This window comes from Cydia amplana, chromosome Z, assembly GCF_948474715.1.
Source record: "Cydia amplana chromosome Z, ilCydAmpl1.1, whole genome shotgun sequence".
Classification (NCBI taxonomy): Eukaryota; Metazoa; Arthropoda; class Insecta; order Lepidoptera; family Tortricidae; genus Cydia; species Cydia amplana.
Genome location: NC_086096.1, coordinates 8,573,925 through 8,599,910, shown reverse-complemented (window position 1 = coordinate 8,599,910; position 25,986 = coordinate 8,573,925). Strand labels below are relative to the sequence as shown.

General features: G+C 37.5%; 1 protein-coding gene across 4 annotated transcripts; it reads right to left on the bottom strand.

The window, feature by feature from the left end:
- Positions 1–2,945: 2,945 nt before the first annotated feature.
- LOC134661465 (chitinase-like protein EN03) lies at positions 2,946–25,348 on the bottom strand. 4 transcript variants are annotated; one of them, XM_063517573.1, is made up of 10 exons: positions 25,190–25,348; positions 18,838–19,109; positions 17,017–17,149; positions 14,250–14,420; positions 11,008–11,176; positions 9,948–10,078; positions 9,441–9,566; positions 7,386–7,427; positions 4,472–4,571; positions 2,946–3,309 (listed from the first exon to the last, which is right to left on the bottom strand). In XM_063517573.1, the coding sequence occupies exons 1-10, from the start codon at positions 25,290–25,292 to the stop codon at positions 3,198–3,200; spliced, it is 1,359 nt and encodes a 452-aa protein (XP_063373643.1). In that variant the 5' UTR covers positions 25,293–25,348; the 3' UTR covers positions 2,946–3,197. The 4 variants fall into 4 exon arrangements, with proteins under 4 accessions (XP_063373643.1, XP_063373644.1, XP_063373645.1 ...); XM_063517574.1 differs by having other exon boundaries at positions 18,838–19,088; positions 25,190–25,347; XM_063517575.1 differs by lacking the exon at positions 7,386–7,427.
- Between the last annotated feature and the right edge of the window lie 638 nt (positions 25,349–25,986).

The following is a 25,986-nucleotide window of genomic DNA, read 5'->3' as shown; positions in this document are numbered from 1 at the left end:
ATATCAGTCGCTTCATTAACAGTCGCTTAATGACGTTTGATTGACGTAATTGACATTAAAAAAAATAGTCTGGGACAGAAACATGACAGAAACGTTTATTTTTGTCCGTGGTTTACGTTATTCGTCTAAAAGTTTTTATTTACTAACTTTTAAGTAATACTACAGTCAGCAGCAGAAGTTGCTAAGCGGGCGAGGTATGCAACTTCAAAATTACCTTGACGCGCTCTTATTCTCTCAATCTCAACAATAAAGTCGTGTCAAGGTAATTTTGAACATCTCGCCCGCATAGCAACTATTGCTGTTCACTGTACAACATTAACAGATTTAAAAAAATGTTACACTTAATTATAATAACACAAATACAGAATAAAACGGGTGAAATTATTAGATGTTCAAATCGACGACGTCAATAAACTTAGGATACCTGGAATTACCATGGTAAACAGTACACTTTGAGACTGGGTTAACGGTTTAACCGGTTAACCCCGGGTTAGTGGGATGATGCAAGTGGCCCTAAGTACCTATATAATAATCCGGCAGCATTCATTGCCCTTCCAATATAATTATAGCTTTTACCGCCTCTACTTTAACAACCCAGGAATACACCCTTATATTATAACTAGCTCATGCCCGCGACTTCGTACGCGTGGATTTGTATATTGGTGGTTGTATATTCTACATTAGCTTAGAACATTATGCAGCAAGAGATTGCGGTAGGACGGTTAATCATTTGTTAATTACTAATATTATACAACGCATGAGACTTTGTCTTTCACAACCTACGAAGTTTCAAGCCCCTAACTGAATAAAATTGTCCTCGATATAATCCCTCTAAACCCCCTTAGAAGATTTTCATGTCCTCTATTTAATAAAACCTACTACCTAACTACCTATTTACGAAGTTTGAAGTTCCTAGCTTTAAATAAAATTTGAACCCTATACAAACTTTCAACCCCTTTTTAACCATTTTAGGGGATGATTTTTTTAAAAGCTGAAATTATTTTTCTTGTATTCTAATAATATGCCTTTATACAACGATTCAAGTCCCGCACTCAAAAAAATGTTTGGCCTCCATAGAAATTTTCAACCCCTTTTTCACCACCTCGTGGGACGAATTATCAAAATCTCTGACATTAGTTTTCTTCTCTTTTGATAAAATACATTTTTACGAAGTATCAAGTTTGTAGCTTTAAATAAAATTTGAACCCTATACAAACTTTCAACCCCCTTTTTAACCCTGTTAGGGGATGAATTTAACAAAACACTAAAATAACTTTTCCTGTCTTCTAATAATATCCCCAAATAGAAAGATTCAAGTCGCGCGTTCGAAAAAATGTTTGATATCCATACAAACTTCCAACCCCTTTTTCACCACCTTAGGGGATGAATTATCAAAAACGCTGAAATTAGTTTTCTTGTATCTTAATTTAATACCTTTTTGCAAAGTTTCAAGTTCCTAGCTTAAAATAAATTTGCACCCTAAGACGAACTTTCATCCTCTTTTTATCCCCCTTAGGGGTTGAATTTCCAAAAACGTAGCAATTACTTTTTTTGTAATCGGCTATTATGCCTTTCTAAGAAGTTTCAAAGCATTTGTAATGGATTAAAACTTATAACCCCTTTTTAAACCTGTTGAGGGATGAATTTTACAAAACGCTGTAATTATTTTTCCTGTATTTTAATAATATCCCGAAATACAAAGATTCAAGTCCCGCGTTCGAAAAAATGTTTGATATCCATACAAACTTTCAACCCCTTTTTCACCACCTTAGGGGATGATAATTCAAAAACGCTGAAATTAGTTTTCTTGTATTTTAATAACATATATTTTTACGAAGTTTCAAGTTCCTAACTTAAAATAAAATTTGAACTCCATACAAACTTTCAACCCCTTTTTAACCCTGTTAGGGGATGAATTTTACAAAACGCTGAAATAACTTTTTCTGTCTTCTAATAATATCCCCAAATACAAAGATTCAAGTCCCGCACTCTCAAAAATATTTGATCGCCGTACAAACTTTCAACCCCTTTTTTACCACCTCGGGGGATGAAGTTTTAAAAACGCTGAAATTAGTTTTCTTGTTTTTTAATTTAATACCTTTTTACGAAGTTTCAAGGTCCTAGCTTAAAATAAAATTTGCACCCCAGGACAAAGTTTCATCCCCTTTTTTACCCCCTTAGGGGTTGAATTACCTAAAATGTCGCAATTCCTTTTTTTTGTCATCGGCTATTATGTCTTTCTAAGAAGTTTCAAAGCATTTGTAATGGATTCAAACTTTCAACCCCTTTTTAACCCTGTTAGGGGATGAATTTTGAAAAACGCTGAAATTACTTTTCCTGTCTTATAATAATATCCCCATATACAAAGTTTCAAGTCCAACACTCACAAAAATATTTGATCTCCATACAAACTTTCAACCCCTTTTTCACCACCCTGGGGGATGAATTTTCGAAAACGCAGAAATTAGTTTTCTTGTTTTTTAATATAGTACATTTTTACAAAGTTTCAAATTCCTAGCTTAAAATAAAACTTGCACCCCATACAACCTTTCATCCCCTTTTCAACCCCCTTAGGGGTTGAATTTTTCAAAATCGCTTCTTATCTCTTGTACACTTTATAAATTCAACCTAGTGTGCAAATTTCAACTTTCTAGCTTTTGTAGTTTCGGCTCTGCGTTGATGAATCAGTCAGTCAGTCAGTCAGTCAGTCAGTCAGTCAGGACACTTGCATTTATATATATAGATTTTTAACGAAGTTAAAAAAAATACTGTGTATACTTATAAAATGATTGGATAGCTAGACTAGATATTATTGCTTGCAAAATAAGAATCGAATCAAATACGCTAACAAGAATATTATGTAATTCATAATCTGATTAAACAATGAAATTACATACCTACCTATTATAAGTGATGATGATGGCAGTCTCAATTAAAACGCTAAATATTCTTACGTATTTTTATTAATTACACTTATAAAATCGGTCTACATTTGTCATTTTGTCAGTAGTAACATTATAGCACAGCTCATAAAAAACGTATTCGACTTACAAAATAGTACATAAAAATAAAACAAAACATGCAATACATTTGAATTGTTTAATAATAATAATGGAAATAGTCATATTGCAATAGTAACACAATGTAGGGGAGTTATAAGACTTATAAGTTTGAGTTAACGTTATGTACTTAATAAATTAAAGACGATATTTGGCGGCGCGCAGGATAGGATACTTGTCGCCGGTGCACAGCCCGCGGAAGTCGTCCAACGAGAGGTCGACGATAGACACTCCACCGAGGTTCTTAGACCTGGAAACATGAAATGAAATATTTTTAAAATCATAAACATCGGAAACTAAACCTTTGTAGAGTCTGTGCGGAAAGAGAAGAGTCGTGGAATGTATGGGGCCCAATACATTCCACGACTCTTTTATTTCCGAACAGACTCTATTCATCATATTATGTTACTAATATCTGGGTGACCGAGCTTCGCTCGGAAAACGTATAATAACTTGGAAATGCGCGTTTTCCCAGAGATAAGACCTAGCTAGATCGATTTTTCGCCCCTGAAAACCCCTATATACCAAATTTCATCGAAATCGTTAGAGCCGTTTCCGAGATCCCCGAAATACATATATATATATATATAAATAAATAAATAAATAAACAAGAATTGCTCGTTTAAAGGTATTAGATTAGATAGATAGATAGATTAGATAGATAGATAGATTAGATAGATAGATAACTCTATGACTAAGCCCCCATTCGCAAGCGCTTTATTAACGCGCGTTGAAAAAGCTGTCGTCGTCGAATGGGGGCTAACTCTTTACTCGTACATAAACAAACGCGCAATTTAAAAAATAAGGTTTTGGCCAAAGAGTAAAGTATGTTTTGCCCTAGCGTACGCAAGAGTAAACAAAGAAATAAAAGTAACGCTTGCTTTCTTCGCCCTACGAATGTTAAGTGATTTTGGGCTTAACTAATATACACACAAATCCCGATTAGGGCTGCCAATTGTGGGCACAGATTTGTACCCAGGTTCATAGGTTCGAGATGGGTTTTTGGTCTGTTATCGTACCCTATTAGTATCACTTAGGCGCAGGCGTTTCAAGAGCACTATTATTAAATAGTTATTCGAATTGACACTTCGATTTAGAGAGTTTTTATTATGATATACCAGATAATATTATGTATTAAATGAACTATAAAGTGTGGCTATGTGCAAATATTTTTTGGCGTTGTTCTACACTTATGTTTCAGTACGATATTTCTTAAAAATAAACCTACTAGATAGCTGGTTATTATTCCTAGCACTGGGTTTCGAAACGTCGTACAGGGGCATGCTCTCTAATAAAATGCCAGTGAGTTCTTATACTCAAGGCTTTGATTCTACTCGTAAGCTATCTTCCGACGTAGGTATGTTTATTTGGTGGGTGCCGACTTACGTATATAATTTGGTGATTCCACTTACTTGACATATGTCGCCTTCTGTCCAGCAGTGTCGGGATCCTCGTAGCTCACCCACAGACCGCCCTCGCCGCTGTCGTCGGGCAGACGGAAGGCGTAGGTTCCTGTAAACAGAAGAGTATCAACGTCTGTCACAGAATCCTCTACACTAGACAAGGAAACAAACTCCGAGCGAGATCGGTTGATGTTGACGCTTACGGCGTCGAGCATGAGAAATGGTTTCAAGACTGCATATTTGCGAAACTGCTGCGACGTCTGTCGCAGAGCCCTCTACACTAGACAAGGAAACAAACTCCGAGCGAGGTCGGTTGATGTTGACGCTTATGGCGTCGAGCATGAGAAATGGTTTCAAGACTGCATATTTGCGAAACTGCTGCGACGTCTACACTAGACAAGGAAACAAACTCCGAGCGAGGTCGGTTGATGTTGACGCTTATGGCGTCGAGCATGAGAAATGGTTTCAAGACTGCATATTTGGGAAACTGCTGCGATTTTGCGACAGAGTCGAGCGCGTGCGCTCGGAAAACTTGTTTCATGCAGCCACATTATGCACCGGCAGCCTTTGGATGACGTAAAAGCAAGCGTGGACTGACACATACACTCAAGACGATCGATTAAACATTATTTGGGAATATGAATTATTAAATATATTTCGAAACCCAATTGATTTAGACTTAAAAATTAAATTCAAATAAGAAATTATATGATTTGAGTGGGTCAGTAGGATTTTTCGGACTAAGCTCAGTTTCTTTATGTGACAGCGGCCAACTATTATTGCCAGTTTAACATATTTGAAACCTAGCTCTTTCTACTTTCCTACATTTGTCCCGTGCCTATGCAGTCCAATGAACGTAAAAATACGCAAACGTCGTAGGCCCTAGATAATATCGGAAATAGCGAATTAAAGTTCCACCGAGGTGCAATTGTGCAATAAGTGTAGTGAATAGTGAATAGAGTCAACTCACGTTACCATTGATCAGCGATCGATTTATAGATTCACATGTTTTTGAGGGCTTTAACAGCCCTACAAATAATATTATATAAACTGACTACAATATTTTTCTTTAAAATAATAAGGTGAACTTAAGCCGCCCGAGTGCAGTGCAAAAACATATAAATATTACTGGTAAAGTTACCAACGATACCTTGCTAAAAATATATGATTACTTAACTAATATAAAATACTGTACTGGATATTCACGTGGTTTATGTTCGAAAAACTTGGATATATATTATGTACAGTCACGCTCCGTGATTGTTACGCCATTTAGGGTTCTAGCTAAATTGGACATTCCATAGCGTAAGTATGTAAAACCAATTTAGCTATAGGAAGGGCGTAACAATCCCGTGTGGTGACTATACAGTCGTAATGCTAATACTTTTAGTTTACGTGCCCGCAATACGCCTCCTGGAGTGCGATGTTTGGTGCTCAGGTAAAAAAACAATTTTTGTAATTCGGTTACCGATTGTGATCTTGTTATTGATCATCCTATAAAATTAATTAATTAATTTAATTTACGTACCTTTAAGAAAATTGAATGACCCTGTGCGCTTTTTGTTGACAATCTCGCAACACAGTGGCCTCAAAATCCGGTTTAACGTAAAACGGGTGCAAAGCGGAATTAGAACAAATCGTCAACTAAAAGGTTTTCCCCCGAGGCAAACGATTCACTCTGACCTCTACCGTAAACAACTGATGAGATTAAAGCAAACGGCTCCGACCGACTTTAAGAGGAAAGACAGTCACCAGCGTTACCGCGCTTTTAGATTTATATGTAGATATTGGAATAGAGTACAGATTTTTAACCTGACTACCTATAAATTACCACTACGCATCTACTCATTAATAAACCATACCATAAAAAAAATACATAGAGTGCTCACTCCATACATCAGTTTTAGTACCAAAAAGACTATTAGCATCTAGCATCGAGTAGCGGAACTATCAGTACTGCTACTTGACAATAGATGTAGCACCGACCGGAAAGTCTTATGCTGTTGAGATAAGACTTTCCGGTCGGTGCTACATCTATTGTCAAGTAGCAGTACTGATAGTTCCGCTACTCGATGCTAGATGTAGACACTGAAATTAATGTCTTATTATATTTCTCTATGACCATACCATACAGAAATATAGTAAGACAAGAGTGCTCACTCCGTACATCAGTTAGACTATTAATTTCAGTGTCTACATCTAGCATCGAGTAGCGGAACTATCAGTACTGCTACTTGACAATAGATGTAGCACCGACCGGAAACTCATATGCTGTTGAGATAAGACTTTCCGGTCGGTGCTACATCTATTGTCAAGTAGCAGTACTGATAGTTCCGCTACTCGATGCTAGATGCTAATAGTCTTTTTGGTACTAAAACTGATGTATGGAGTGAGCAATCTATGTATTTTTTTCTCTATGACCATACCTACTATTTTGACAAATTTACCAATAACCTTTCGCATGCTTGTATAAAATGTTGGCGGTTCAAAACATAAAGGAACTTAATTTTGACAACCTTAAGGGCCGATACAGACGGACTGCAACCCGACTGCAATTTGTATGGTATGTATGTACTGCACGCTGACTGCACGCCAACTGCAACATCGACTTGCAGTTCCCATACAAGTTGCAGTGGGTTGCAGTCCGTCGGTACCGTACCTAAGTTGAATGTAGGGATGCACTGATCAGTTCAGTACTAAAGCATACCAAAGGATATAACGTAAATAGTGTAAATCTTCAAACTTACGTTGAATATATTTACGAGTAAGTTATGTGTAACAACAATGTTTGTGACTGTGACATTACGTAAGCAACGTTAGTGCAAATATTTGCAATTTTCTTCCAACACGTAACCAGCACCACACAAGTGTTAATTTAATACAAACGGCAAGCTAGCATAACCTCCAAAAAGTGAGTACCAACCAAACACATGTGATAAATCCGCGTCCTTCCTCAAGCCCAACTCTGAAAATTTAAATATCGCAGCTAATTCCCGGACTTTGTTAAACAAGCTTTGCTACTTTAAAATGGTAACCATTTAAGCTTAGCCGGGTCAAAAACTTTTTAGTAATGAGTTAAGGTTACGCGTCATTCCTGTGGACATCGTAAAGTAAATGAATTTCAATGCTTAATTTTCTGGATTACTCTTACAGGTATATGTATAGTTTGAACCTTCTGTTTCTTAAAATCTGTATGGTGGAATCGTAGTAAAAAATTCAAATCTTTAACCTTTTTTCTGAGCTTCTTTTAACTGGTTGGTTTGTCACCTGCTCGCTTTTGGGGCAACACCGATTTGATCAGGATAATAATTGGCGCCAATCTCATCTAGCATCCACACGTACACAATTTAATCACCAATTTGCATTCCATATACATACTAACTTCGAAAATTTGCATTTTTGTATCCGCACCTGCTGATTTGATCGGGCAATCAAATTGGCGTTTGTGTTAGCACGGCCTGATTCGATCGGACAATTTCATCAGATTGGCGAAAAATTGTCTCATCTGGACTCCACTTTAGTAGATAAGCAGTGATTCATTCAAAGTATTAAATACGATTAAATACGATTGGCGATGGGTTGGTTAAACATCAATGTGTCCATCCCTTAAGGAGAGACAAAGCCCAGAAGGATTTGTAATTTTTTATATTTCCGCCAGAATTTCCGATGAGTGAATTTATGTAATACACTTGGTCAAGCAGATCTCGTCAGTAGAAATAGCGACAAATTTGAAAAATGTAGGCGCGAAGGGATATCGTCTCGTAACATATTTGAATTTCGCGCCTTTTTTTACTGACAATATTTGCTTGACCAGCTATAGTTACAATATATGGACATATCTCTCTTTATAGAAAATCAAATTGATAATTGTTCGCCGAATAAGCCTACTCGCATTGAGCAAGTTTGAACAACGTGACAACGCCAGACGGCAGCGCTCGAAACTCCCGTTGCCGGAGTAGACGGGCTCTCCCATTAAGTATGTTATGTTATGAGTAGTTCACAGACATCGCAGACACATATCTTAAAAATAGATGTTGCATGTGTCGTGATTTGTAGGACAAACAGGTGCTGCAGTCTCCCACCTCCTCTCCTGGATGGGCGGACGAGCGGAAGGCATTTAAACCTTTTTTAGGGTTCCGTAGCCAAATGACAAAAAACGGAACCCTTTTGGATTCGTCATGTCTGTCTGTCTGTCTGTCTGTCCGTCTGTCCGTCTGTCCGTCCGTATGTCACAGCCACTTTTTTCCGAAACTATAAGAACTATACTGTTGAAACTTGGTAAGTAGATGTATTCTGTGAACCGCATTTAAGATTTTCACACAAAAATAGAAAAAAAAAACAATACATTTTGGGGGTATTACTTAGAACTGAAACCGAAAAAAAATTTTTTTTCATAAAACCCATAGGTGTGGGGTATCTATGGTTAGGTCTTCAAAAATGATATTGAGGTTTCTAATATCATTTTTTCCTAAACTGAATAGTTTGCGCGAGAGACACCTCCAAAGTGGTAAAATGTGTGTGTCCCCCCCCACCCCTGTAACTTCCAAAATAAGAGAATGATAAAACTAAAAAAATATATGATGTACATTACCATGCAAACTTCCACCGAAAATTGGTTTGAGCGAGATCTAGTTTTTTTTTAATACGTCATAAACCCCCTAATTACGGAACCCTTCATGGGCGAGTCCGACTCGCACTTGGCCGCTTTTTTTAATTTGCTATTATATAATGCCGAATCGGCTTGGACAAATGATATTTTACAGGTCAAACTACATTCGTAATCAGCCGATCGGGTAGCATCATCCGAACCGAAGCAATACAAGCCGATATGGCATCGACAAATGCAGTAAAATTATTCTAAATCGACGGCAGGCGGGTTAGGAATATTTGGTTGATCTACTCACTCAGATATAAGTCTGTGCTATAGTTCGTAGATCATATTAGTTAAAAACACGACTCATGTTTATTAGGTACTTACCGAAACGCTTGCTAGGGTCAGTGACCTTCCTGAGGTGAGGCTGCATGCCCTTCTGGTGGTTGGGGTTGATCAGTTTTGCGCACACCTCGGGGTAGCTGAGAACGCCCTCTTTTTTGGTGTAAGGACCTGAAACCAAAAGAAAATTTACCATCAACGCACAAAAACTAAACTACCTTGTTCATAAAACTTAGCACTGAGACCTTTTACATTTGTCTCTTTCGCACTAATATGGAAGAGTGATGGTGACACAAAGCGATTCGATGGCGAAGCGCAAGTGATCGTCACCTTGGCTAGGCCGCCAGGTTACGGAATAGGGCCCATTTCTAGAACGTTATTACTTATTAGACTAATAATATCTTTAGTGTGTTCTCATAGCAACCCATACAAATTGACAGTTTGTGGACAAATGATATTAGTCTAAATATCGTCCGAGAAATGGTCCAGGCCCCTGGTTTCCTGTTCCATCGGTTCAGTTGTTTTTATGGGAGAGCAACTTAAGCAACGCACCAGCTTCACCGGGCCCGTCGGCGTGGAGGGGAGGCACGCCCGAGATTTCGCTGTCACCGTCGAGTTTCCATGTGCGGGCGTAGGTAGCGATGCCAAGGATAATCTTGGTGCTGGGGGCGCCATGCTGGAGCCTGATGGAATAGCATAGGAATAGTTCGGTACACGGCGGGAAGAAGTTGATAACTCGAGATATTTAATTAAAGAAATTTGAACTTAAAATTAAATTGCATAAGGTTCAAATTTCTTCCATATTCTCCCGCGAGTTGATAACTTCTTCCCGCCGTGTACGGAGTTTATGAGCACTCTAGACATCTGCTTGCAAAGAAAACAACTTGAACAAATACTCAAAATCAAAAGGCAAAATAGTTCGCTTTACACTTAGTAGTTCGCGTTGTCAGTTTCGCTACACAGCTCCGTTTGCAGTGTCATGTCCAGACATAGAAATCCGTGGGGCAAATTTTCTTGACAGGTAGGGACTTCCTATATCGATAAACTCAATTATCGATGCTCGTTCTATATGTATACTAGTGATCGCCTCCAACATTATGTGTTTTTTGTAACTGTTGTTTTGAAGACAAGTATGAAATTCCCACATAGCATATTTTAAATAATCGCTAGGTTATTTATAGGTAGGGCGTAATACTTATTGCACTATGAAATAGTCAATATTATCTCAACCTCTTTATTGATTGATTATCAATCAAAGCGAATTGAGTTATAATTTTATTTGATTTTTACACTTTTAATAAAAACATATTTTTACAAGCAAACCATTGAGTGATCACTAGTATATAGAACGAGCATTGATAATTGAGTTTATCGATATAGGAAGTCCCTACCTGTCAAGAAAATTTGCCCCACGGATTCCTATGTCTGGTCATGTCATAATAATATAAATTGATAAGCGGTGTATGTGGCATCTTTGAGGATAAATATTTCTAAGTAGAACGTTCACCGTGTTCCAAAAGAATATTCAATAGGAGGTCGCGGTTCTTCTCAGCAGACTGTGTATGCAACATCCTTGGGTTCACTCACGATCACCCCACGAGCAGAGACTCACCAGTAAGAAACAGCAGAGTCAGCGTTCAACAGGGGGTTGCGGTTCTGGGGGGCGTAGATGGGGGAGGAGTAGTCAGCCTCCTTGGGGTTGCGGTCAGGGGTCTCGTAGTCAAACGCCTGCAGGTTCACGATGTCAACCAGGTTGATGATAGCAGGTACGTCAAAGTAGACTGGAATAAAACAAAATACGTTTTTTAACCTATTCGCCGCCACGTCAATGAAATCATCAAGGCCATGTCAATATTAATTGCACGTCGACAACCGTACACGGGCACGGGTTACATATCAAGTCATAGCGTGTGGGGCATGAAATAAGCATCAAATGTACTGACTTTATATCAACAAAAAAATAATCACTAATTACGAGTAATGTCCGTAGTGTAGGTAGGTCTCGTGTAGAAGCATCCATAGGAAAGTGTTATTACTTTAAGGTCATTCATTACGTTAATTCCGTCATTTTTAGGGTTCCGTAGCCAAATGGCAAAAAACGGAACCCTTATAGATTCGTCATGTCTGTCTGTCTGTCTGTCCGTCTGTCTGTCCGTCCGTATGTCACAGCCACTTTTCTCCGAAACTATAAGAACTATACTGTTGAAACTTGGTAAGTAGATGTATTCTGTGAACCGCATTAAGATTTTGACACAAAAATAGAAAAAAAACAATAAATTTTTGGGGTTCCCCATACTTCGAACTGAAACTCAAAAAATTTTTTTTCATCAAACCCATACGTGTGGGGTATCTATGGATAGGTCTTCAAAAATGATATTGAGGTTTCTAATATCATTTTTTTCTAAACTGAATAGTTTGCGCGAGAGACACTTCCAAAGTGGTAAAATGTGTGTCCCCCCCCTGTAACTTCTAAAATAAGAGAATGATAAAACTAAAAAAAATATATGATGTACATTACCATGTAAACTTCCACCGAAAATTGGTTTGAACGAGATCTAGTAAGTAGTTTTTTTTTTTATACGTCATAAATCGCCTAAATACGGAACCCTTCATGGGCGAGTCCGACTCGCACTTGGCCGCTTTTTTATAATTTTATTTGACTGAAATACAAGTTTAATATTGCCACCGGGAACAATATTGTATTAATATTAAATACAAGGTGCACCTACCCGTTTTCATCGTCTTGACTACCTACCTACCTGCGTGTATTGTATACATGAACATCTGGATTCGAATTTGCTCGAGAACTGGTAGTTATTGGACCGTGCTAATAGCGACCATATGCAGACTTGATTGACGTTCAGTGAATTCAATCGATTTGAAGTGGTCACTGCGTAATTATGCTCAATCATTTTCGGAGACGACTGAGATGCAGCTGATAGTGCAAGGTGCGGGTAAATTAAATTGAATTGGGAAATACTATACCTGCATTTGTGTGTGTACGCATTTATAGTATTTTATGCAACCGTTGTTTAAGAGAGGTCAAAAAAGGCGAGTGGCGTGAGTAACAATTTGAGGCGAAACTGAAAATTGTTCATAAAGACGCCACGAGTATTTTTTGACTCAGTTAAACAACGTTGCATACAATACTTTTTCTACGACCAAGCACTTACTTTGAAATAAAATTTTAAATTTAACAAATATTTTTAATTCAAGAATTAACAAAAATTGAGGGTACGGGCGGGAAAAGAATGAATGAATGATTGAAATTTAAAAAGCGGCCAAGTGCGAGTCGGACTCGCCCATGAAGGGTTCCGTATTTAGGCGATTTAAGACGTATAAAAAAAAACTACTTACTAGATCTCGTTCAAACCAATTTTCAGTGGAAGTTTACATGGTAATGTACATCATATATTTTTTTTAGTTTTATCATTCTCTTATTTTAGAAGTTACAGGGGGGGGGGGGACACACATTTTACCACTTTGGAAGTGTCTCTCACGCAAACTATTCAGTTTAGAAAAAAAATGATATTAGAAACCTCAATATCATTTTTGAAGACCTATCCATAGATACCCCACACGTATAGGTTTGATGAAAAAAAAATTTTTGAGTTACAGTTCGAAGTATGGGGAACCCCAAAAATTTATTGTTTTTTTTTCTATTTTTGTGTGAAAATCTTAATGCGGTTTACAGAATACATCTACTTACCAAGTTTCAACAGTATAGTTCTTATAGTTTCGGAGAAAAGTGGCTGTGACATACGGACGGACAGACAGACGGACAGACGGACAGACGGACAGACAGACAGACAGACATGACGAATCTATAAGGGTTCCGTTTTTTGCCATTTGGCTACGGAACCCTAAAAAAACATGTCTATGGTTCACTTATTGGTCAGAGATGACATTTAAAATAAGGTTGGCAACACTGGATTTCATTCAATATATTTTAAGTGGTCATGAAGTATCGTAAAATCGCCAAAAAGATACTGCGTGTATGCACAAATTCTTTTTTGGAGAATAGACTAAAGACTTGTCTTGACAACTATAAGGTAGGGTTTTAAAGGTGTGTGCACGACCCTTTAAATGACAAATAAAAGTACGGGAGTAGAAAAAAAATTTTACGTGAAAAAGAATACTAAAGTTGGATTTTCCCTTTAATATAAAGAATAATAGACCTACTTGCTTAATATAACAGCCGATGTAGGAAATTTGAATGAAAATGTAACTCGTAATTTCTGATGTTATTTCAGTAACGAGTCTTGCTCATGATAGTCAAGTCGTGGAGGAAGAAAATTGAAATTGTCTGTAATTAATTGGATGCAAAGCTATCATTAATATGATTCGCATTTTTTTAGTCGCCGTCAAAAGTATGTTTAAATTTTTCGCCTTACTACAAACTAAAGATAAGTAAGGTGCAAAGTGTAACATATTTATCTTGAACGTCGTCTATAAATGAAGGTCTTGGGTTATTTAAAGTCGCAAAAGCTTAGTGGGCAAAATTATTACTGTAAAATTTTCATCTACACCATCGTTATGGACGTGAATGAGTGGAAATTGCTTATGAGGTTCATTATTAGATCCAGTCCTGCCATAGCCCAAGAGTTTTCGAAGGTTTTACTTCCAGGGCGACGCAAGGGCTCGCAGTTGCCGGACTACCGATATCTATAAAATCTATATGTCATCGACCGGGCTGGTAGTCTAACTCCGCGAGTAAAGTGATACATTAATATGAATAATAGTAAAGTAGGTGACCAATCTCACCTACTTTACTATCACTAAGCACTTTTCATTGTCGGATGACAAACAAACTGCGCTTTATGACAAAGGTCATGATATTTAGGATAGACTTACTAGAGGAGTTAACGTTGGGCAAGACGGTGATAGCAAGCTGCATGTTGGGCTTGACGGCAAGGGCCTGCTTCAGCTCGCGGACGAGCGCGGTGAAGCCCTCGCGGTGCTCAGGTTCCTTGTCGTCGACGGGCGTCGTGCCGAAAGTCTTCTTGATACCGTGCCAAACGGAGCCTGCGACAAATGTTGCTATTAACACAGAATAAATAATAGTACTAAGTATAGAAGACTCACTCTCTAACAAAACGCGTCTGTTACGATCAGCACAGATATGGCCGCTAGGTGGCGACAGCGCCACGCGCGGCTTATGGCTTTCCCCAAAATTGGGGCCGGAACGGATGTACTTTTAGCTATCTGTAGCAAAGCGACGAAATCGCGGAGTGAGACACGCCTGCTATTAATTTTTCATTTCATTTCATTTTTTTTTTCATTTCATTTATTCGGTTCAATCAATCAGCACTTACAGATAAACTTTACGTGCTAATTGGCATTACATTGCTTAGTGTCTAACATGCATTAACTGCAATAAATACAATAAAATACATTCGGATTAAATCAAAACTTAAATTATATGTACAATATCGAATAATTATGGAATTAGGAACAATATTAATGTCAAAATCTTCTAAATAAAATAGTGATAATAATTTAAATGATATGTACCTATATAAGATCAAAATCAAATAAAATAAATATGACTATTTTCATTTTTAAAAATATGTTATATTAATAATAAATCACACGATAATCCAGAATAACTTGCTTTGTAACCAAGGTAAATGTTAAATCTGATGACTGTTTATCATCAAAGTATTGTTTATCTTGGACTACACTAGCGCACATGAATACATAGGACAACAAAGTACGAAAACAAAAATAGTGCATTGGGTCCCTATGCTAAATTAGGTAGAAAAAAAAAATTCAGGGCATGAGCTCCCCAGATGGTCATTAAAGTGGAATATGGTACCAATAGTAAAAAAAATCGCTTATCTTTAAAACCACGGAACTTTTGATAAACCTATAGATAAGTAAATTTTCTGAAACGACCCGAGGTACCCGCCCTGTCGGCAGGTAGAAGCTTGGCCATTATTTACAGGGTATCCTGTATAGTACCTCATTTAAATACCTGATATCATGTATAATGTTGGATATTTTGAACAGGTGCCTATCCTCATTTTCCCCTGACGCCAATGAACTTCCAACTGACTTGCAGTATTAACGTACCTAATCCTATTAAGGTAAGAATACCGAGTTAGTTGCTGGATTCGTATTCGACGAAGTAATCAGGCTTTTCACGGAGAAACATAAGGATTATCACTGGTTCTATTAGTAGCTGTTGCGAACGCAACCTTTATATTTGTATAAAATCTCAATACCTATATTCCTAATGCAGTAGCTAAACGCGGCCGTCGGGCTCGGCTAGTATTCGGAAGCTTTTTCTTAAGCACCAATAGGGGCGCTCCACATACTTTGTATCGCGGCCAATTAGAGGCACCTAAATTTAAGCCACCTTTTGTACTGATCAAATATTGCAAATCACTCTCTCATCAGCCTTCATACAATAACTACACCACTTCTACATTTAACCGTTTTGGCAAGAACCCTTGTAACCAGTATCTTTGGAAGATTACATCAGTTTACTTTAAATCGAAGCTTTTTATTTGAGTCGTCGAGCTCCTGACCTGCACGGCAGCTACAGTAGCGACAGCAGCACTGATAAAATTATATTCTGTCTCGCTTACATATAAAAATGTTATTGGATACTAGGATATTCTCATAAACGTCGGATGCTACTAAATATCTAAGTGGCAAAGTTGGATTAGAGCCTCGGCCCCTATTCGAGATGCACAACTGTCAGATTTCGCGTCCACTTCAACTCAACAGTTGAATGAATCTCATGTTCATGAAGTGCGGATACTATCATTTCATACAACCAATAATTCAACAAAAATCTACTTTGTTTTATTACTACTTTAAGGTTTATAATGGTTTGGTTTGGTTGTGTTGTCACCTAACTGTGAATCGCTAAATGTCAAATTTTGACACACGATTGTTCAGATTCAACGGGAGTTCAACAGGAGACGTCAAAAGTCGCTTGTCGAATGAGGCCCCTGGTTACAAATATGGTTTCAATTTTTTTTCCGAACATTAGATATACATTATAAGATGAAGAATTGTGAACAAATAAAAGTTTATTAACCCCTGTGTAAGAGAAACTAAGAAAACGAGTTCTATGATTGCCGTGTACGTACCGTTATAATTTACATTTGCATTGGTAGGTAAATACTTACCAAGGCAAATTTGCTAATTAGTAGTAATTAGCATATCTCATTTGTTTTCGGTAGAAGAATAAAACTACTTAGAGCACCAATACATATACAGAAGACAGAAATAAGAAATTCTCCTAGATCCTAAACGATAGCCGTATAATGTGAAACTAACACGCGGACCCGGACTTGCACGCTGTCACAGATCAGTACCTATATCCGCGAAGACCAGTGTCTTAGCGGATTCATGTAAGCACACAGTTCGATGTGTAACACAGATATCGTTAGCTCTGGTACTGAACTCGCCAGAAAACCGTTGCCATGTTAAACGCAAACGGGGACCCGGTGACGGTTACATGAATCCCAACACAGCCGCGGACCCTATTAATTACATGGGTACATGGGTTGGCGTATAACACGGATATCGAAAGTTGTGGTCCATCCATCAACGCTCCAGGGTTCACAGCGGAGTCTCACTAGCCCCAAGTACAGGGTGAACTTACCCCAGGTGGAACGAATCTTCTTGGGCTTGATCCTAGGGAACTGCCAAGCTAGGTCGATGCCGTCGAAGCCGTGCTGTTCAGCCAGCAACACTCCGGAGTTGACGAACGCCGTACGCGCTTGCGGGGACTCCAACTGCAAGCACACGTTCGTCATTAGTCCACGTACACATTTTAAGTAGTTATCAAATTCGCGCTTCTAGTAGGAGTAGTAGGTATTATCTTAGACCAACGATATAATAGTTGTATGGGTAATAAGACATACTATTTGAGATGTTACCTACTTGGAGCGGTTAAAGGTAAAAAGCGTACGAGTTGCACTCGCTGTAACTACATAAATAAAACACTTTATTCCTTCTCTCAATACCTATACATTTGTTTCGCGTTATGGTTTTCGGCGTTATTCCAAGTGACACATAGTTTATATTGCTGAGTCAGACCCCTTAAAGAAGCCCCCCTAAAGACACAACAACAAACAACAAGTTTAGGCAGTAGCTCAAATAGCGGATGTCACAACTAAATTGCTCGTCTCAAACGATTACAATTATTAGTAAGTATCAAGAGACTGATATAGAGGTTTACGTCTGCGATCAGTTTTAGTAGTGATTATTTTATTATTAGGTACTTAACACATTCTATCTAATATTTGTTTCAGCTGTTATTTCCAATATTTTTCTTGCTATTAATTGTGACTAAGGAGACCACTAACGGGTCAAAGTCGAACACTGCGCTGTTTACTTTCACTGCTGCATGTTAATATGTAAAGATCTATATAAACTTGTTATTGACACAAAACCAATTTCATATTAAACAATAAACATGAGGGTTCCTCGTTTATTCTGTTGTGGGTGGCAACAACAAACATCGTGCTCTATTCAGTAATAATCGCGCCAAATGGTCTGACGACATGACACGCTCGACATCCTATAGAATTGCCGATTCGTGACCGGGTTGCCAAAAACATTTTCCGGGACACTTTAGCTGAATAAGATACTTATGGCGTCTGGGGAATTATGCTGTCGATTTGAGAAATCGACACACAAACCGAGGCTTTCTTTTGGACTGAAACTCAAAGCTAATCTGAAATTCAAAATGACCCGACTATTTAAATTACTTATTACATAGTTTAAAATGTTTTCGTCTGACAAGTTTTAAACAGTTGCAGATAGTCTTAAGTTGATGTACGAGTAAAGCATCTTGTGACAAGGGCCAAAGGATTTTAACCACCCACGCATTCATGAGCACACTTTTTTACAACTAGATCAGAAATGTAATTTGAAATGTATTAATGTATTCTCTTTAAGATGCGGCATCATAAGCGAAGGCTGAGCCAAGTCAGCTCTCCTAGAGCGTTAAGAAAGATTAAACCTCGGAGGCTAAATTTAAATTCTCACAAGCGCCTAAATAAGGAAGCGTATGACGCCTCTTGCATATTTATGTCATCTTCTATTACGTGAATTTGGATTTACCGCGCGCTTCCCAACCACGGAGTTTTCGAATGGGTGCATATGTAATCTGTTCCTTTTAATAGTATTGAAAATCTTCTTTGATGCTTTCCTAATACGATTTTGATGTACTTATATACCTTATCCACTCTCCTGTCATTTTACCCAACCTCTTGAGACTGAAATATTCATTGTGATTGATGAATTCGAGTATTGTATCGACAGCTAATATAATAGCTTTATCCTTCCAATTTTCTAGAATAACCGTTTAATATGGAAATGTAAATAAGTAATTCTTCTTATTTGAAAATAAACTAGCAGAGAATGTCATATTATGTAAAGTTATTATTTTCTTTAGATCTCAGGAGGGATGACTTACCAAAGTATTGTACTTGGCGGCTTCTTCGTTGTCGGCATCGCCTCCGACGGACAGCAACACCTTCAGGGCTGGGAACTTGCTCTTGAAGTTAGTGATCGCTCTGTAATTGGCGTGCGAGCGGTCCACGTCCAGGTTCTCATTCAGAGGCACCATCTTGTAGGTGTCAGGTTGGATTCCGGCGTATCCGTAGACCAGGTGGGTGCAGAATGACAGCGCGGGGTCCAGGTCCAGGGGCAGCATGCGGGCTTGAGCTGGATAAATACATCCCTCAACTGATTTACAATGTAGTAGTGGCCTGGTCTTTTGTTCATTGAGCGTCACAGAGGCAACCAGAAAGGAGAAGTATCTAGTGGTCACAAAGCGCAGGTGAGTGGACACATAAGTAATTGATAAAGATATCGATGCTACTCAATTACTATTTAGCATTTGACTCGTTTGCTTTCACTAAGCAATGGGAACACACGGCCACTTAGCCGTGTGGTTTCTCAAACCTAGCCGAAGTCAAACATCATTGAATAGGTACGCCGTCAGCATCATACATTGCCTAATTTTGTATGCGCTAATTTTAGTACGCGCTAATTTTAGTAATTTTACTAATTTGGTGGTCATCGACAATGTTTATTTCCCCCATCGCAATTAGTTGCATTTGTGACGACAAAATGAGCGACAGACCTGAGATAAAAACGGCCTTGCAATTCTCGACATTTTTTTCTTTGTAAATAGCCTTCATCAATAAAACATTGAAACATAATCTTATTTGCAGTATAGCAATCAAACTTGTTCGATGAGACTCACAATGGCTGTCGATGAATTGCAAGGATATGGCATGGTACCTACATATGAATAATACTGGTGCGGTTTGTTAGAAGTTAATTCAGAACACGTGGCATACAGTGAACGCTGACAACTTCTACTTGGATAGCATTGAACGGGCCTATAAATAAGTTAAGTACCTACCAACATCAATGAGTTATCACAAACTCGCAATTATATTGTAAAAAGCATGTAAAAAATGTTTGAAAATATATTATGTAGCGTGGCCTCTTTGAATGCCAGGATGCCCGTATTAAGTTCAGTTCAAAATCTTACCGCTTAATTAGACCGCCAGACGGTATCGGCCTGTCAGTTAGAACAAAATTTTGACAGTTCCGAGCAACTGACAGGCCGATACCGGCCGGCGGACTGTTAATCAGTGGGCCCCTTAGGTCTTGGCAAAATAAATAATACTAATCTTAAAAAAAATACGAAAAAATAAATATCCCCCTGCGGAATGGTACCGTTGATTCTGGCAGAATTTCCTCGCTGTACCGCTAGACTAATTCTCTGAGCGAGGAAGCTGCCAGTGCCAGCTCTGCAGTCACCGGTGACCTCTAATATTAACCTTTTGGATAATTCCTTAATAAGCTTAAGGGTGCTTGGACCCCACTGACCAAGGGTCTCATCGCCAAAAGAGTTGAAATTAATTATTAGGTACAATTACATTTTTAGACCAAGAAATGTCACTGTTGTCAGCCGACAGATCATAATCCATAATAGTATAGTTTCGTTTTATATCAAGACCGTTCAATACCCAAGCATTCAAAGTTACCCGCATTGGCTGTATGGCTGAAAGTGTAGCTTGCCCTATAAATTTCAGTTATCTGAAACAAAAGCAATGAAAACTTAGTGTGTAGTTTAGTTAGATACTTACCTAATTGATTGTTTAAGTTATGTAAACCTAATGTAAACTTTGCAACTCAATCAGTGAGTAGGTACCTACTACGGCTTAGGTATTGGGATTTGAACCTACAATGATTCCATTTGGCGAAACAGAATTTCGCACTAGCGGCCGAGCGTCTGGTATACATGGTAAATTGCTTCCAGCTTGCTTAGGGTAGGCTCACCTGCTGTTTCTATATTTGCAATTTTCAGATTAGGTAGTTCAATTTAGGGTAATAATGCATAAAATTCATGTAGTAAAATAATTGTCAGTCAATTTTTCGATAACCAATATAAATCGGAGAGGGAGGAGAGATGCCTACATATTTTTGAATGGTTTGTATAGATAAAGCAATCAGGTACATAATGACATAATATATCATTAGCCAGTAGGTACCTAATAGTTCATGTAAGTAGGCAATCTATTTGTATAACATTTCCAGCGATGACTTGGTCCTGCGGCAGGACACTACGTACCGACACTACAGTGGGTGTGAATTTAGCAGGACAGATAACGAAGAACGTCCTATTGTTCCCCTGATTAGCCACTTACCGTTACTGACGTAACCGACATGTTGTAGTTTTGTTCAGTTTACCTTGCGGTAAGTGGCTAATCGAGAAAACAATACGGGAATGTACAATCAAATCCAATAATATCTTACTTACTTGACGAAGAGCGTAAAAATATAATATGTATATGTATAGTAGGGTCATACTTTTGCGCAATTTGTTAAGGAAATTGTTATCGCAAGTGACTGTTATTGCAGTTATAATTGTAACTAAAGGAAATATAGCCGTCTGCCTTCCGTTCCGCTACGCGGATAGTAAAACGCAATTTCTGTTCCTAACTGTAAAATATTAACAATCTCTCGTGTAGACTTTCAGGATTTACCTATCACATGTAGTCTCATTCACATAACCACTTCAAAATGTAAATGGAAAAGAAACCAATGATCCGTTGTAGTATGTAGTACCTACTAGTGAGAAACTAAGAGTAATAGGCATTTGTGTTCGTTGATGATGTATATAATTATACATACATAGGTAGCTTTGATGAACTATTTCTAACTATTTAAGAGAAACCTAACAAGGGAGAAGCGTACTAGGATGTAAAAAATTATTTTGGGACTAAATAACAATAGCGAGTTTTTTTATTGCTAGTTTAAACAAACAGCACGCCAAATAGTATTTATATAAACATTTCCCTATCCTTTCCTGCCTCTTTAATTAAAAGTTATGATTCGCGAAACTTGTTTGGTTTAACATTCGCAACTGTTAGCTCCCAGTGAAGTTGGTCTGAGTATGATGTAACCGTCTAAATAGGTATGGCCGATGGCAGCTAAAGCAAATGTTTATCTGCCTTCCAAGAAACTCTAGAATGTTATTTGTTAACGTTGTTATCTTATTGACTCGTTGATATAAGGTCAAATGACACTATTTTCCTCAACGAGATACATAATTGGAGGTTATCATTTTCAATAGGTACGTATTACTTATTATTCAAAGTTTAAAACATACATGTTTTTGTAAACTTTTGTTGTATAACATAATGATTACAAACCAAAAAACTAGGTTCCAGTTTTTACTAAAAAGTCTGGAAAATATTTTTTATTGACACTTTATTAATACGAATGTACTTTATGTTCCGATAAAATATAACTTTTCAAAACGAATCGTCGATCCCATTCTCGAGTGGTCTACTAGTTGGTAGTCACCGAAGAGTTCCACTGTCCATCTTCAGGCTCCATCATCAGATCAGCTCGATGGTACCAGATTGGTACTGTTTAGTTCTCTGTACCTATATAGTGAAAAATTATATATTTATGTAGGTACTTATACCTATATATGACAAACTTCAATTGTTTCGAATCAATCCAATCAGTCTCATAATATTTAATTTATTTAATGACAAGAAACATAGTCGTCAACTTATGATTCGAACTTTCTTGACCAACCAGTTCCAAGTTTCCTTTTTCTAAGTATATAATAAAAAATCTTGATAAACAGCACTCGTGGCGAACAACCGAAACATCACGTTCTTGGGTAAACTATTGACTAAACTAATGACCCGGTCAATTAGTCTTGGCAAACTAATTACTTATACCTACAGACTTGTGAAGGAAAGTTACCCTCGCGCCCTCATTACCAATACAAACTGAGCCGTGAATTTGTTACAAAAATAAACGAACTTATGCTTGAGCTGAAATTGCTCACGCTCATTACCCTTTATTTTGAAATAGGTTTTGTGACTTGAATTTAATGTAAAGTAAATATTTAATAACTTTATTTTTGCGATGTTTTTATGGGTACCTGCATATCACTTGTGACTTCTGGCATGTCATTTCATATATTTTATAACCGAAAAACTTATTTAACAAATAAACGAACTTATGCTTGAGCTTAAATTGTTCACGCTCATTAAATTAGTACGTTTATTTTTAAATAAAAATAATTTATTTCATTGAAAAAGACAGTAAAAAGATAAATAAATAACTTATGAACTAAATAAATCTATGAATAATACTAAATTAAAACTAACAACCCTAAATATATCTAAAATAAAACAAGGAATATAAAAACTACTGAAAGAGGCCTCCCCGCGCTACCCCTGGCGCAAAGGTACCCATCACACTCAATATTTTAAATAGGTTTTGTATGACTTGAATTTAATGTAAAGTAAATATTTAACAACTTAATTTTTGCGATGTTTTATGGGTACTTGCTTATAACTTGTAACTTCTGGCATGTCATTTCATATAATTTATAACCTCCCAACAGTACCAACTATGCTCCAATACTAATACCGTAAACCGGGGTGACTTTCAAATGCAGGGGCGACTTCGATATTTCAGTTTTTCAGCCGTTACATATTTTTATTCGGATTTTTTAGTAGTAGGTAAACAAGTATGTATAATAATCTAACTTGTTACACGAACAGTTCGAGAAAATAATGAATAATGATAATTTAGTGGCAGTTTTAAAACTATCAAAGTATCCCCAAAATTTCCTAAAGTCACCTCGTTTTACGGTACTGCAACTATGGTCCACAAGTTCAAAAGAAAATTAAGTATAAATACCAATGTTCCTTTTGGTTTAGGTACTCCAAGTTTTTTCTTCCATTTATAAACATGCCTTGCCTTCGAACTACAAAAAATACAGAAAAATACACACCTGAACGAAAACATTACAGTTAATTTTGGACCATAGTTGGGAGCTTTGGACTATAGTTGAGAGGTTTTACGGAACCGAAAAAGTTACTTATTGTGTTTTTTTGCAATTAGACACCTCTCACGTAGCAACTTAGAATTAAGTATACTTAATATGAAACTCTTTCTATACTCGTAAATGTAAGGTAAGGTCATCGTTCCAATGCCAATATCGTATTAGTGGTGACCTCGGTGTTTTCGCTAACTCAAAACATACCTACGGCAAAGTCTAACTTCAGTACTTATCTACATAATTGGGGGGCATTGAAATGAACTATTGTATCCACGCAATTAAACGATACACGTAATACAAAATAAAAACATGTATCTAGTTGTATTTACTCCCTACATATTTTTGATTTGATATATTTTTCTAAAGTATTTATTTTAATACTAATAATATATTTCTACCTGTTTGCATTCCCTAACTGCGTAGTATCAAAATCAGTTAAGTAAATTTTATATTTACATAAGCATGTATAAGTTTAATGCAAAAAAAATACGAATATAAATGGTGCTATTTATATCAAAATTGGCCAAGAAGCGAATTTAAAGAGGTATATGTAGATAAGTACATACACATAAAACGTACTGGAAAATCTACTTATAGCGTAGCGCTCGTTATGGAAATTGCTAGGCCAATGTCATTGACCGTATGTGTAAATTTATTTAATTTAAATAAGTAGGTAGGTACCTTATTAAATTGTACACCGGGACTTAATCGCGTATCGGAGAAGACTCCGAGACCACGGGGACAACGCCGTCCTCGCAACGTCGGATGTAAATCTTAAAACTTAGATACGAGTAAGTCCCGGTGTACAATTTAATAATGTGTAAATAAAAATCGTGATAGTTTAAATCAGTGTTGGGTAGGTACCTACCTATGACTAACGTTTTACCTTAAATTTTGTTTATATTATCGATCAATGATTTTATGTACCTATCTTAATTGTTTTCTAATGAGATGTAACATTTTGATGTTTATTTAATGGGCACTTATCTAATCCTTAAAATTTATAATATGGAATGCCACCATTAAAATACAAGTGTAGGTACTTAATTCGTTTGAAAATAAGTCGCACGGCATGAATTCGCCTTAAATTTCTCAAGTACGCGTAGGTATCGATACGACGATAAGAATTGACCGCCACGGTGATTTCATGCATGTAACGATTATTGCACACATAGGTAACCAAACATTCGAGCGCCATGAAGGTAGTCTGTCAAATTTCATGATAAAACTTCCACATGTAGTAGTGACAAGCTATCTTAGACTTATCGCTCTCAACGCCTCCAAATCTCATACATTATTCATGGTACCTATCGAAGAAGTTTGAGAAGAGTTGCGCTACCTGTTTTGAATTCAAACCGAACAAAACTCTGTAATTGTATTCTTACATGTGCGCGCGGGAGATTAAAACGCTTAGCAGAATGAAAGATATACTTACAATCCCTGACATAGCTCTTGCTGTCGTAGTAGCAGATGACTTTGCCGGGCGTGACGTTGGCCACGGCCACGGCGAGAACCGCAGCGAGGGTGAACAGCAGCATGGTGTGAGAGGTGACTGGTCCTGATGGCGCGCCGGTGCCAAATGAGACCTGAGCGCGCTCGGCTAACGAGACCGGTTGCTTAAGCGAAGGTCAAAGACTAACGATGACCGCATCGCGACATTTCGGCTGACTGCTTGTTTTGTTTAACGTATACTTGACCCTAAGTCATTGCCGATAGGGTAAACAATAATTATGACAATGTTTATAGATAATGTTTGATGATGTTAACTATTCAGTTCAGTCAGCGACACGGATTAATTCTAAGGCATCTGCTTCATTGAAGGAATCATGTGTCCACGTGGAACTATTTTCTAATTAAGAAAAGCAGATTTAACATTTTGCTCTAGTTTAATTACCCTGACTTGTAAGACTTTGTTTACATTGTTGAAAAAAAACTGACCCTTCATATTGTAATTTGAAGCTTAATTTGCTATGTTACTGATGGTTACTGCTACTTAAATATTATTTTACATTTGTATATTTGATTACTGTAGTTTTCAGAAGCGGATTTGCCCTGGGCCCAGTAGTAGGCGCGGGCCTGGGGCGATCAATCGTGACAAAAAAAACGATAAAGGGGCGGCTGTGGGCGGCCAAGACTGCAAATCCGCCAATGATAGTTTTATTTAACGCAATCCTTGTTACAACGTATTACTTATATCTACTCGTAGCCTGGCTATCGATCATGATACTGAAG